The sequence below is a fragment of the Myotis nattereri genome (assembly GCF_964212035.1).
Source record: "Myotis nattereri genome assembly, chromosome: 4".
NCBI lineage: Eukaryota > Metazoa > Chordata > Mammalia > Chiroptera > Vespertilionidae > Myotis > Myotis nattereri.
The window spans coordinates 15,596,019-15,610,975 of record NC_138079.1 but is presented as its reverse complement, the minus strand read 5'-3'; the positions used below and the strand labels follow the sequence as shown (position 1 = coordinate 15,610,975).

At 49.1% G+C, this 14,957-nt stretch overlaps 1 protein-coding gene across 1 annotated transcript in view; it reads left to right on the top strand.

Annotated features, from left to right (window-relative positions):
• Positions 1-14,957, top strand: part of ANKH (ANKH inorganic pyrophosphate transport regulator) — a 116,469-nt gene that overhangs the window by 93,747 nt on the left and 7,765 nt on the right. The window contains exon 8 of the mRNA XM_081089812.1: positions 1,223-1,318. Coding sequence (XP_080945938.1) covers positions 1,223-1,318 — 96 coding nt within the window. The remainder of the gene's footprint in view (positions 1-1,222; positions 1,319-14,957) is intronic.

Genomic DNA, 14,957 nt, shown 5'->3' with positions numbered 1-14,957 from the left:
GAGATGGGTGAGAAACACAGTTCTTTATCTCAGAGAGCGAGCCCGCCCCGCACGGGGCTTTGACGCGAGCCCCAAGTACAGGCTAGGATGCCAGCCCTGGCTTCAGGGTCTACACTGCAGGAAGGCGCAGAGGCAGTTTGGAGGGGAACGATCAGAGAGGCTTTAAGGAACCAGTAGGCTGTGAGGATGATGAGCCTTGAATAAAGGGGTGTTTTTGATCATCAGAAGATCCAACGAGAGGAGGAGGAACAAAAGTACAAAAGCCTGGAAACACCAAGTGGGTGAGGGGAAGAGCAAGCGGTTCCCTTTGGGATTCGGGTTGAAAAGTCACGGCGGGAAAGGGAGTCTGGGTCAGGGCAAGCAGGGCCTTGATGGTCACTCCATCTTAGATTCCGGCTGGTGGGGAGGAAGGGCCCGAAGATCACAGAGCAGGGCCATGGCATTCAGGGAGGTGCCCACAGCGGCCAGGAGAGGGCACACAAGGCCCTGGACTGGCTAGGTGGGCACCCAGCATCAAAGGGAGGGTACTGGCCACTGTTCAGTGTAGAACTCTCTCTGGATGCTGTTCACATCCAGAAACCTGACAGCTGTCTGAGGGAGAGACTCAAAGTGACAGCCATCTTCCAAGCTGTCACTTGAAATCTATACTTTAGACCAGGGATAGGGAACCTTTTTCCTGCCAAAGGCCATTTGGATATTTATATCATTTGCGGGCCATACAAAGTTATCAACTTAAAAATTAGCCTGCTATATTTGGTCAAACATTTTATTAACTCACCCCTAACGCCTTGGCAGGGCCAGATTAAATGATTTCACAGGCCCTATCTGGCCCTTGGGCCGATGTTCCCCACCTGTGGTTTAAACTCATCACAAAGAACACAAATGAGATGCTTTTTTTTTTTTTTTTAGTTTCACCCGAGGATATTTTTCCATTGATTTTTAGAAGGAATGGAAGAGAGAGGGAAAAAAACAGAGGGAAATGTCAATGTGAGAAAAACACATGATTGGTTGCCTCCTACACAAGCCCCGACCAGGGCCTGGGCTGGGGAGGAGCCTGCAACCGAGGTGTGTGCCCTTGACCGGAATCAAACCCGGGACCCTTCAGTTCCAAGGCAGATGCTCTACCCACTGAGCCGAACCGGCTAGGGTGAGATGCTTTTTAAAGGTGCACGTGCGGTCAGTCGAGGATGAGTCCAGTCACCACTGTCCTTTCTCCCCCTAGAACAACCCCAGCAATAAACTGGTGAGCACGAGCAGCACGGTCACGGCGGCCCACATCAAGAGGTTCACGTTCGTGTGCATGGCCCTGTCGCTCACGGTAAGGAGAGACACCCCCCCTCCCTCACCATGTTTTTGGAAAAGGAGAAACGATTATATTAAAAGGAGATGTCGATGTCGTGTATCCCCAAATGCGATGTTATGCTAGGTTAATTAACAACCTCTTCAAAACATTTTACGAGCGATTGTTATTTGAGGAAACCATTGAGTCCAGGAACAAAGGGTCATGGTGTTTCTTGGGACTTGTTACATGCTGAAGGAAGGCGGACATTGCCTTTCATTTTAATCAGACTCTTGTCTTGCTGAATAATTTCCAGCCCATTTCTGAACATCCGGAGTCAACTGTATTACCATCCCTGTCCCTTTTCCAAACTTAACTGGTGATAAATTTGATTTCCCCAGTGAAAGTTCCTTTCCTAATTACGTTGATGCTGATGTCGCATATTTATTTATTCTCCATGCAACACGTACCGATGGAGCACCTACAGCATCCCACTCTCTGTGCCGTCTCCCAGGCACAGCTGTGAGCCGGTGCCCCTCGCACTGTGCCGCTGGCACAGCCTTAAACAGCACGCGTCCTTCCTTTATCAGCTCCCCATGGCAGTTCGGATGTAGAAGCTAATGCTCAAAAACATGGAGAAAACACGTACACGCACTGTAATCCGCAGCACAGGGTATATAATTTAAGGTTGTTTATAACACTTATCAACAGAGCACACGCACCATTTATAAACAAGCTTACATGGTAGACTGTGCCTTTTGGATGGAGACAAGAAGAGGATCAAAGGAAGTACTGGTCTTTTGAACTCTTGGTCTCCCTTTGTCGTGGTGGTGGTCCGCATTGCCTGTCAAGTCCTGTAGAAATTCCCCTTTTTTCTAGTACAATATGAGGATCTTGCTGAAATGCCTGTGTGGGTGCAGTTCTCAGCAACAGTGACTGATAGCGGGACCTAAGGCAGTAAGAGGGATTGGGTTCCGCTGGTGACAGGGACACAATAACTGTAGCCCTTCTTACCGTCATCACGAGAACTGTTTAGCTGGATGAGTCCTGGCAGTGCTCCTTTAAAATCAAGCCCTATGTATGTTTTAAACCTTTAATGGATTTTTTAAAAATCCACAGCTTAATATTGGATTCATTGATCCAACACCTGAGTAGATTATAACAAGGGCAACATGGGACAAAGAGCCCATCACATAACACCTCTAACAGCTGATGACCTTGTGTCTGTCCTCAGCTGCCTGTCACTCTAACCCAGCCCCTGCCACCTATTTGTCTCTCATGAAACTGGTGGGGTGTCAGAAATATATTCCAGTGCCACCTGACCCGAGGAATTTCTGGTAGCATGCCTGTGCGAGTCAGGACAGGTTACCCCGTGCAACCCGGCTCCCCTGTGTTCATTATTTCTCTCTATGGTGTGCAAGTTTTTCCCTAATTCCCTAAAATATTAGCAAAACACAGAACAACCTTGAATCTGTTTAAGAGTCATTTAGGAAAAACAGAGAAGGTTTCTGTTGCAGGAACAGGCCTCAGCGTTGGGAGACGGGTTAAATGACTGGGAGTCACACGTCAAGTTGGTTGGGATGCCAGGTTCTGTGACTTGGACCCCTTTCGCATAGAAAGCTGGAAGCTCTGGGTTGTTGCTGGCTCTCCTCATCTGTCTCCTTTTGCTCCATTTAACCATCTTCCCTCCGCTACAGTGAGTCCAAGGGAGAACTTGACCAGATTGGATTTGAGGATATTTTATCTCTCCTTCAGCTCACAGGCAATAATCTGTACTTCTAAATCAAGTACAAGTTTATTTTGAAATGACCACTATCTAAGATCTAGAAACATGTTTTGGTTTCCCATGTAGAGGTTTTTTTTTAATGTAGTTATTCTAATGCTACCTTCTGTAACTAGAAGTACCTGAGGGTAGATTTTCACCAAGAAATTAGAGACTCAGAATCCTCTCTTGGAAAGGGACTTGGAGATGACCCATCATATTTTAGGAAAGGAAATGACTCAGGGAGGTTGAGTGACTTGTCCGTACACCAGCTAGAAGCCAGCTTTGTAGGCTCATTCTTCACGCCCCACCCCCTTCCTCTGAACCACATGAGCAGGTGGTGCTGGTGGTGCTGGTGATGCTGGTGATGCTGGTGATGGAGATGGTGATGGTGATGGTGATGGTGATGGTGATGGTGATGGTGATGGTGGTGGTGGTGGTGGTGGTGGTGGTGGTATGTGTGTGTGTGTGTGTGTTGCTGTCTCTTAAGGCCGAGAGGTAGGTGAGTCTGCTAGTATGCCATAAATTACATTGCTTCCCACACTAGGGTACAAGGTCTGAGGCTAGTGACTGTTACTACCTAAGGCTCTGGTTCTCTTTTTTTAAAAAAAAGTTAAAATACGTTTTTACTCTGGATCTTTGTGAGCTTTGCTTTTTGATGTCAATGGGTGATAAAAAGGGAAAGTGTGAATTGGCACTCAAACGTGAATCTTCTACTCTGATTTGTTTGGGGTGAATTGTGTTCACCAAAAATTCCTATGTTGAAGTCCTAACTCCCAGTACCTCAGAATGTGGCCTCGTTTGGAAATAGGATTAAGGTGAGGTCCTGGTGGGTTAGGGGGCCCCTCACCCAGTGTGCCTGGGGTTCTTATAGGCGGGGGCATGTGGACACAGACATGCACACAAAAGCCATGGGAAGACTGGAGTTCTGCTGCCAGAAGGCAGGAGATGCCTGGAACAGATCCTTCCGTGGCAACTGCAGAGGGAGCATGGCCCTGCCCACACCTCACAACTGTGAGGCAATACTGCCTTTTGCTGTGGTTCCAAACCCCTGTTTTGTGGTGCTTGTTGCAGCAGCTCTAGCAAACTCATACACTGATGTTTCTGAAAGAAAGGGATCTTGTCATTTATGGTCACATGGATTGATTAACCAGACATAACTATTCAACTGACTTATTTTCTTTTTAAATCCTCCATTTCGTGATTCTGTAAGACACCTCTTTTATTTTATTTCCATATTCTCCATGTAGTAGTCTGAGTGGAAGATTTGCTTAGACATGTTTTTCGCGTGGTACAGCCCTGTGCCCACACTTAGATGCTGAATTATATCTTTGCGAATGGCTTTGTGGGGGGCGGTGTAATTGGCATCATAGCATCCACTAGAAGTATTTGTGCTAGATTTAAGTTACTTTGCTTTTTTGGTTTTATTCTGCTTTCCATTAGTCAAATAACGCAATGTACCTCAGCCAGGCCCTTGCAGAATCCACTCACTGTTAATACTGAAAAGCCAAAACAGTTACCAATTTTCAGGGAAGGGTTTGGTATCTGGCAGTCACAAACTGTTGTGCACGAAAATGGCAAAGTAACAATGGGGATTGACTCAGAGACATCCAGGAATTTTATTTTATTACTCTCTATGGCTTTTTTTTTTTTTAATCATTTGTATTCGTCTCAGCTTAAAGACAGAAGCAGTCTAGGCACATTACAGCGTGTAGGGCCCAGGCCTCCTGACAGTAATCACAGTATGAGTCGGGGGCCAGACACGCTGTGGTGCTCGTGGCGTCTCGGTTTCCGATCTCGGCACCTGCTCACACCCCCATGTGCGTGAGGCTCTGACCACGAGCACGCTCCTGGTGGCCTGAAGCTCTCCATATCCTATTGACTGACATCAGGCCAGCATGCGGGGAGTCAGCAAAGCCCAAGTCAAACACCTCCAAAGAGTTTTTGTAAATGTTCTCAAATACATCAAGAAACACCCAGTAGAGGAAGGTCCATCAGGTATTGTGTTAAATGAGCGTGACAAGGACACAGACACCCAGTTAGCATGCTAAGTGGTCATTTTGTGTGTTTAATGAAGCCAGAAACCATTAGGCCCAGGAACTAAGGAAAACAATCAAAAAGCCACCTGGTCCCACAGAGGTAATTCCTCCTGGCTGACAAACTACGAAAGTGACCTGCAAAGTAAAGTTGCTGTTTGCAGAGTGACCTAGGGCCTTTGCTGAAAACATTTCTTATTTTTACCCTAATGAGTTTGTTACTGCATTTCCAGCTCTGGGTCAGATGGCCCACTGGTTCCGGCACAGAGAAATCAATACGAGTTGTGCCACAAGATTGTTCTGGGGGTCTTCTCGGACCTGCTTCTGTCTTTAGGCTGAACAAGGTTCGGAGAACCAGGATGTGATGCTGAGAGAACAATAGTGCCGAGAAAACCTACTCACCTTTAACCAGGTGCCAGGAGGTTTGCAAGAGCCTGTCTGTCTCTGAGAGGTGGCACTTAACCATGTGGTTTGAAGAATGAATTGGCCTTTACAAAAAAAAAAAAAAAAAAAAGACGTTTCTAGAAAGCCATGGTGCACCCGCCAAGCCGGTGCCTCTGAACTGATGCCCTGCATGCCCCTGGGACTCTTGTGGCATCTGACTCCCCTCTTTTATTTTAAAGGGTTGAGAAGAAAGGGCCAAAAAAGAGGGATTTAGCTTAAGCTTGAATTCGGGGCCACATAGCACAGGGCTTATGGATGTGGCCCTTGAAGCCCCAGGGCCTGGGTTCAAGCCTTGGCTCCATCGCCCACCAGCTGGGTGGCTCTGGGAAGGTCACTTAAACATACCAGCCTCGGCCTCCCTCGCTGCCACCGGGGGAATAAGAAGACCCATCTTTTAAGACTTTAAAAAGAATCCACAGCTCACATAGCGCCAGGCTTGGTGTCAGCAAAGAGCGGGCGCTGTCGCCTAACATTCCCAGAGCCAGGGCATTCCGCGTGAGGGTCAGAATCTGGCCCCTGCCTCCAGCCCCGGTGGCTCTTGGTAGAATGGGTGCCAATGAATAACATTTTCCTCCCTGAGGCCTGGGAAGGCTCTGGATGTCCCATCACACCTTCCTGCCTGTAGCCTCCAGTCCCAGGAGCAGACAGTGCCCACTCCAGTGGTCGGTTGTCTTGCTAATTTGAATTGTCGGTTCCCCACAAGCTGCAGTGAGAGCTGAAAGAGAGAAAGTGATGTATTTAGGCTTCTGGCTTAGACATCCCATAGATCTGTACACACCAACCAAATTAGAAATGCCAGCAAAGGGAGATTATAAGCCACACGTGTATGCATTAAGATGTGATTATCAACGCCTGGGGCTGTGGAACAGACACTTTCAAAGAGATAGATGGTGCTGAGGGGTTCCCTGTTTACAGGCACAGCTCTCCAGAGAAAGAACACATACGTATTTATTCCGGAAGTCATTCTACACATGCCTGAGCCCCTGCGATGCCCCGGGCTCTGGGACCACCACAGTGAAAGAGATCCACTGGCTTTTTTCTTTTTTATTAACTTATTGTTTTAACTAATTTCAGAGAGGAAGGGAGAGGGAGAGATTTATTCTCTCCCATCATTGATGTTTCTCTCTCTCCCTCTCCCTTCAATGATTCTCTCTCATCATTGATGTCTTTGACCAGCTGCTTCCTTCTTGCCCCCGACCGGGGACCAAGCCTGGGGAATCCCATCGTGACCTCCTGGTTCATAGACTGATGCTCAGCCATGGAGCCACGCCAGCCAGGCCACAGGCTCTTTTCATTTTTATTATTTTAATTGATTTCAGAGAGGAAGGGAGAGGGAGAGATTTCTTCTCTCTCGTCATTGATGTTTCTATCTCTCCCTCTCCCTTCAATGATTCTCTCTCATCATTGATGTCTTTGACCAGCTGCCTCCTGCTTGCCCCCGACTGGGGGCCAAGCCTGGGGAATCCCATTGTGACCTCCTGGTTCATAGACTGATGTTCAACCATGGAGCCACGCCAGCCAGGCCACAGGCTCTTTTCTCACGGAATTTATAATCTCAGAGAGAAGACAGGCAATAAGCATGCACGGTGGAGTGTATTAGTTTCCTGTGGCTGCTGTGACAAAGTACCACAAAGCTGATGGCTTAAAACAGCAAATTTATTCTCTCACAGTTCTGCAGCCCAGAGGTCAGTTTAGGTCATGGAGCCAAAATGAAGGTGTCAGCAGTCACACTCCGTCCAGTGACTTTTAGAGAAGAATCTGTCTCTTGCCTCCAGCTCTGGTGGCTGCTTGCATTCCTTGGCCACGTGACTGACTCCGTGACTCCCATCTCTGCCTGTCTTCACATCCCCTCTTCCTGTCTGTGTCTGCATCAAACCTTCCTTTGCCTGGATCTTACACAAGGACATTTGTGATGGTATTTCAACCCACCCACACAATCCCAGCTAATCTTATTTCAAGACCCTGAACTTAATCACACCCGTTACCATATAAAGTAATGAATACTTGTGCTGGGGACTGGGGATGAATATATCTTTTGGGGTGGCCATTATGGAGCTTGAAACCAAGAGTCACAGGTGCTCAGGAGAAAATTAAGTGAAAGAAAAGAGAGTGAGTAAGATGCCCAACAAGATGGTCAGGGAAGGCCCCCTGATGGGACACATTTGCAGGTAATCGGATGTCCGGGAGCCCAGCAGCCCCGCACTCTCTGTGTATGTATTCATGACCCGCCGTGGACATGCACCCCGAGTTTGAAGGCACCTCGGTGCATATTCACCTGCATTGCTCCACCCCTCCTTTCTGCTCGGGCACTGCCTCCGTTTCTCCCTCCCTCTCCAGTTTCAGCCTCTCCCAACTCACTGCTTTAAATATATTTAAGGCTCCCAACCTTTAAGAAAATTAAAGGAAACATAAAAACCATCTCTTTTTCCACAGGCAGACTACTAGCACATTTCTCCCCTCCTTCCTTCTGAGGTCGCTCCTTTAGTTGGTGTTTTTGCCCATCTCCTATCTCCTTACAGAGCTCACCGAGGGCCTCACTGTCTCATTGCCCAGCTGCAGGGGCCCCGTCCGGTTCTCACGTTTGGGGTCTGATGCAGCCCACTCCTCCATCCGTGCTCATGCCTTGCCGTGTGTGACACTGTCCTCGGCTGGCTTTCCTTTTCTCTTTCTGATTCTTCCTCCACAGGCTCCTTGGTGGGAGCCCCTGTTCCTCCCTATGAGTGAGCCCCAAACTCTGCCCTCCTGACCCCTCTCCCTGCAGGGCCTGGCTGAGGACATGGTCGCTGTCCCCACGTGAGCGGCATCTCCTCCTGGGCCATCAGGCTATATCCGTGGGCCCCCAGCTTCCCGAGATCAGCCTTGTCTGGGGGATTAGGTTGGAGGTTGCTGGAAGGAGAGGAGGTGATTCGCAGACAACACAGTGGATGGCCTGGTCACACCTTGCCTGCCAGGGCCCTGGAGGCCAGGAGGACTTAAAACATTTTAGTTCCAGAACTTCAGAGTCTTAGGCCTGAGGGCCCAGGCCAGCAGGGGAGGAAAGCAAAAGGCGGCCATCAGAGAAGGAGGCAGGCAGGCTCTCTCTGTGACTTACTGAGATAATCCCCTTCCCTGAGGTTCAGCTCATCCTAAAACACCGCTATGCTGTTCCCACTGGCACAGGGACCCAGCCTCAGCTTCCTGCTGCTGACCTCACCCATGAGCTGTCACTCAGCCGTGGGGCAGGGACACCACAGGCCTCATTCCGGCTGTGGCCGTGGTGCCACGCCGACCCTGTGTCTCCAACAAGGACGGCCTGTTTGAGGCTTTGTTTCTGCCGGGCGGCGGCCCCACCCCCGCGCCCCGAGACTGCCTTCTCATTGTTCCCAGGATCCGGCAGAAAATGACTCTCTTGTGCATTGGGGGAAGGATAGAAAGGACCAAAGGTAAATCAGCTGAATTGAAACCCTCTCATCTGGCGCCTCTGGGAGCATCGTGTGGACCGCTGGGCCCTGTGGGCAGCTTTAGACATCCCAGATACATGGAGGGAGCAAGGCTTCTAGTCCCCAAGGCCGGGTGGAAATCCTGGCCCCACCCTTTCCCAACGTGGTGCCCTGGGCCAAGTCACACAGCCCTTCTAGGCCCTGGTGACCCCTTTGGTAAAGGAGTAAAAAATCCTGCCTCTCTCCCAGGATTTTATGAGGGTTAAATGAAATCACCAATGGAAAGTTCTTGGTGTGTGATCATGGATGAGTCCCCTCCTTCCCACAGGCCCTCTGCACCCCCTTCACACTTTAGTAGCCCGGCATTCACTTTTTAAGTCATCATTATCGCAGATTTGAGGGGTTGACTGGTTTGTTCAGGGGAACTCAGAGGAGAGTAAAGCAATTAAGAATGGTCCCCAAAACTCTACCTAAGCCCTGGTGATAAAAAGGCAGTACAGATCCACAGTGCAGTCCTAAAACAGTTAGCAAGTGGAGGAGCACGCCGTGATGTGATGAGCAGGCTCCAATTTTTTAAAAGTAGTTTTAATTGTGATAAAATGCACCTGACTTAAAACTTGGCACCTGGGCCATTTCTAGGTGTGCGGGCAGTACGTTCACATTGTTGTGCCGCTGTCGCCGCCAGCCGCCGTCCATCTGAGGAGCTCTTTCCTCCTGCAGAATTGGAACTCTAGACCCATTGAACACCACCTCCCCGCCCCCACCCCCACCCCCCACCCCCCGGCAAGTTCCGGTTTCTGTTAACAGTCAAAGAAAAAGTAAAGGCTAAACAGAAGCTGGATTGGAACCTTCTAAATATTCTACAAATCGGAGTAAGAATAGGAAAGAATTAAACATTCTGCAAATGGATGGAATGGGCAGAGGTTTGACAGCTGGAGCGCCCACTGCAGGCTTGGTGCATGGCGCCCCCTGCTGCTGGAAGTGTGTTTTGGCCTTCCTAAGAATTGTGCGGCTTAGGCCAGAAAGGAGCACAGTGCTCTGACCAAGTGTGCCTGTTTGGCGGTTTTATTAAATCTAAATGGCAGTTGGGGTGATTGCGCTTTCATATTCTTTAAAAATGACTGATTTTAAAATGACATCTGAAAATGTTAACTTTTTACCATTAGATGTGCTATAATAGTGGTTTCGCCAACTCCCCTATGAAGCTATTCCAGATGGATGTGTAACGGTGGTTATGATGGTCAACAAGCCACATGCAGAATACTAAGTACCACGAAAACACTGTGTCAAGCGCTTACCCAAGCTCCCTGCTTTCACCGAAAACAAAGCTGTGTTTTTCTTAGTAGTCGACGGAGTTTACTCCATCTGTTTCAGCCCCATAAAAATTTTACCTGCCTGACCTTACGTAGAAAGTCCCCTGCATCTCCTCTCTGTATACTATTGCAATAATAGTATATATTGTAATCCAATATGCATTATGTATTATGCATTATAATATATATTATTATATTTATATAGATATAGATATAAAAGGCTAAGCAACCAGCCAGCCGGCTGACCGGGTGGTAGGTATGATGCACACTGACCACCAGGGGGCAGACGCTCAATGCAGGAGCTGCCGAGTGACAGCAACTTTGCAGAGTGCCCTCTCACACTCCGGGACCCCTCAGGGGATGTCGGGCTGTCAGCTTTGGCCCAATCCCCGCAGGCCAGGCTGAGGGACCCCACCTGCCAGAGGCACCCCACTCACTTTGCAGACGCCCTTCGAGCCCCAGCACCGCCCCGGGTGTGGCCGGCCAGAGAGGGACTGTGAGAGGTGGGCTCCAGGGTGTGTCCAGCCCGTCTCACCCAGTCCCACCCCACTGGCCACCTTCTAATTAATTTCCTTTCAAAGGGCACAAATCCGTGCACCGGGCCTCTAGTATTATAATAATACTAATGATCCTTCCTCAGAAAGTGCTCCCTACCTGTGATGTTCTCCTGTGCTGTGCTGCGGTTTTCCTGCCCACCCACCTGGCTTGTTGCCCAGCCCCCTCAGAGCATGGTCAGCTCTGCAGGGCAATAGCCCCCTTTCTCTGGCCATCAGGACAGGCTCACTCCCTGACCCTCTATCATTCTCCTCCCCAGAAAGTGGGCTCATTGGCCTTTTCACACGTTATGTAGACTTCAGGGATTTGCACTCTAGTAAAATGTCATATTGTTTTCTTCAGAATTGGGACTCCCCTGGTTCTAAGAGTCATCCTAATGGAATGCCGTGTCATCAAGGGGGATGTGGTGACTTCTCATGGGCTCGCTGTTAGCCTTAGGAGGGCTCTAGGGAGGGACCCCATCTAGTTCAGCTGGCGGTCAGCACGTGAGAGTGAGAAATCATGGACAGGACAGGCCGGAGGGTCCCCAAAGGGCAGCCAAGCATCCACCCTGAAGACAGAGAAACACTTACTCACTCACTCTCTTCATACCCCACACGGGTCCCTCAGCACATCCTGTTAACACTAAGTGCAGATCCCTCCAATTCCACCATTCCCCACCTCCTGATGACCCCAGGCCAGGGGTGGGCAAACTTTTTTACTTCAGGGCCACAATGGGTTCTTAAACTGGACCGGAGGGCCGGAACAAAAGCATGGATGGAGTGTTTGTGTGAACTAATATAAATTCAAAGTAAACATCATTACATAAAAGGGTACGGTCTTTTTTTTGAATAGTTTTATTCATTTCAAACGGGCCGGATCCGGCCCGCGGGCCGTAGTTTGCCCACGCCTGCCCCAGGCCCTCTCCCTTATGTTACAGTAGCCCCCTGGCGGGACTTCCTGCTTCTGCCCTGCGCCCCCACCCCCATAGTCTATCCTCACCCAGACTGTCAGTCAAAATGGCAAGCATCACATCTCCTGCACCTGCCACCTCCCATGATTCCCATCTCTCTGGGACCAAACGCTGGAGTCATAACCAGGACCCACAAAATGCTGATGAACCTTCCCACCCACCCACCCCCCTGCCACCTATGTGCAGCCAGTGCAAGTTGATGCTAAGAATCAAAGGCCAAATGGCAGTCCTGGGGTGTACATCAGCTCTCTCTCTCTCTCTCTCTCAAAACTCGAGCAAGGTAGGCGTGTGTGATATCTGGCAGTGTCCTGCCTTGTTCAGGCCCCTCCATCCATGGGGAAATCAAATTAGTGTGCCTTGTGTGGAGTGACACCAGGCACAGTGTCCCAAGACACTGTCTGTGAAACCCAGCTGTCAGCCCTCCCTCTGAGTCAGGACTTTGCACATCCCTGTCCTAAATACTTATTAAGATGGACAGATGCAGGGGCCCCTGTTATTTTAAAATGCGTTTTTTTGTGGTTAAAAAAAAAGGAACACATGCTCATGCTCTTTGTGGAAAACAGGGGAAAGTCCAAAGAGGAAAATAAAATCAATCCTAATCTCACCACCTACAGACAGCTCACTAGTAGCATTTTATTCCGGAACCAGGAAACCTTTTACAGTAATGATAGTAAGACCGGCTGGTCCCACTCACTGTGCCCCTGGCGGGGAGAAGCATCTGTGGGGGTCACAGGGCCACAGACATGCTGGTGATCTGGTCATCCGAGGGCTAAGGAGCTGGCACCAGAATGTAAATCCACTGACTCACCATCTTGCAGCCCCAAGCCAGGCTGTAACCACCTCTTTGTATGTGGTATTGTTGAGGGTTAACCTCAGGTTTAGGCGGTGGAGACTTAAACCCAATCAAACAGTTGTTGAACTTTTCTTACTAAGTAAAGGCTCCAAATAAAAACGATGCCCAGTGCCAGCTACTTTAATTCATAACAGCTGCATACATTTCACTTCTTCTAACTGCAGGGGACAAGACTCTCTGACTGGGTACTAATCCTGATTATTCAGGGTAATGGCGGGAGTGCAGGGAGCTCTGGTTTGCTCTGGAACTGTGTCGAAACCAGAGCTCTTGGCAATGTTCCCTTGTGGGCTGGAGCCCTCTCCCTTCATCAAATGCTGATGGAGACAACTGGCTTCTTCGAATCCCACATTCTTGGGAGAGAATCTGAGACTGTCCCAGGGCGGGTCAGAAACAGACTCTGTGGGGGAGGAGGGTCCCCCTTCTGTGGGTCTAGTCACGTGGATTCAGACTGTAGCATGTCAGATGGGGCGTTATTTCTGTAAGGGCTGGGACTTGCTTCCTCCTTAAGGCACACTGTAGTCCTATTTGGGGACCTTAATCTACGGTAAAACTTAGTCATCACTTAGTTCATCGTTACAGGGGTTTAGACATGAAAGGTTAAACGCTGCCTCCAATGTGGGACAACTCCATACAGGTAAAGCCTGCTTAACGGGTTGCTTCTAAGCATACATTTCACTAAATTACTCATTGATCTGCCCGACCAGACCATCACTAGAAATCTGACCATGGCACATGCACTAACCAGAAACCACACGGGAAGGCTGTGAATACAAGGGCTGCAGCCCAACGGGGGTTAGTTTCCACGGAGGCTAATGTGATGAAAGAAAAGAGATGCCAGTGATCATGAAGGCAGAGGTGTGTCTGGAATGGACTACACTTTACGAGCGATGAATATATGTTGAAATGCCAATAAATGTTTCAAAGTTCAAAGTAAAAATTTCGTGGTCAGTATCTGGTCCTCAGAAAAGGAATCACATCGTCTGTCAAATAAAAGGGTGCTGGGTCATAGGTCTCCTCCTGTCTTCCTTTCTTCTCCTTCATCACCTTTTTATTTCAGAATTATCTTGGGTTTACAGAAACGTTGTGAAACTAGCACACAGTTCCCACACACCCTTCATCCCTCACTTTGCTGTGGTTCATTTGTCACAACTGAGGAACGAATACGTGACTGTGAACTGACCTGCACAGTTGATTCAGGTTTCACTAGCTTTTCCCTCACAGCCCTTGTCATCTTGTCTCCTTAGCCCCCCCTGGTGTGTGAGTTCCGCAGACTTGGCTTGTTTTTGAGGCGTTCCCAGTTTCAAGGAATGCCGCTTAGGTTTTGTGTAAATGTGCCTCAACTCGGGTTTGTCAGAGGTTTTTCTCGTGGTTAGAGGGGCTTTGGATTTGGGGAGGAAGATCACCTGGGTCAAGTGCGAGTCTCATCACATCTTATCAGGAGCACGTGCCATCAACATGACTCATCACTGCTGATGTTCACCTTGACCACCTCCCGAGGTCATGTTTGCCAGGTCTCTCCACTGTAAAGGCACTCTTTTCCCCTTTCCAAGCCGAGTTCTCCTTGGAGGGGAGTTGCTATGGTCAGCCCACACTTCTGGATGGGAAGAATAGGTATGCTTCACCTCTCTGGGAAGGGAGTATCTACATGAATTAGATAAAATTCTGGGCCAGAGATCTGACCCTATTTGCTTATTTATATCAATATTAGAGGCCTGGTGCATGGGATTCATACACTGAATCCCATGCACCAGGGATGGGGGGGCGTGGCCTGCAGGGATCGGCCCGATATGGGAGTGCTGCTCATCCTGGTCAGTCGAGCAGCTATGGACCCACCCTCTGAGCGGCTGCTCCCACTGTGGGAGCACTGCTCATCCCAGTCAACCAAGTGGCACTCCCACTGTGGGAGCGCACTGACCATCAAGGGGCAGCTCCTGCGTTGAGCGTCTGCCCCCTGGTGGTCAGTGCGCATCATAGCAACTGGTTGACTGATCATTCTGGTCGTTCTGCCGTTCGGTCACTGGGCTTTTATATATATAGATTGACTCGTGGGTATTTATTGTGTATTCTGTATTCAGTACTATAGTATTTATTTTGTTGCTGAAATTGTTACAGCTTTGCCCATGGGGAATGCTTCCTGCTGGGCTCTTGTGTCCTTTGACATATTATTCCAGGCAGATCTAGAATGAGCCATTTCTCCAGGCAGCACTGGTTCCTTCTATTGAAAAATAAATAGAAAAACCAAGATCTGGGCACTGAGTGGGTGGTTCTATGCAGCTGGCTGCTTCCTAATAAGATAATATTGACAGCAAGCTCTGCAGCAGAAAAGCCAGCCCTGCAGCTGCTC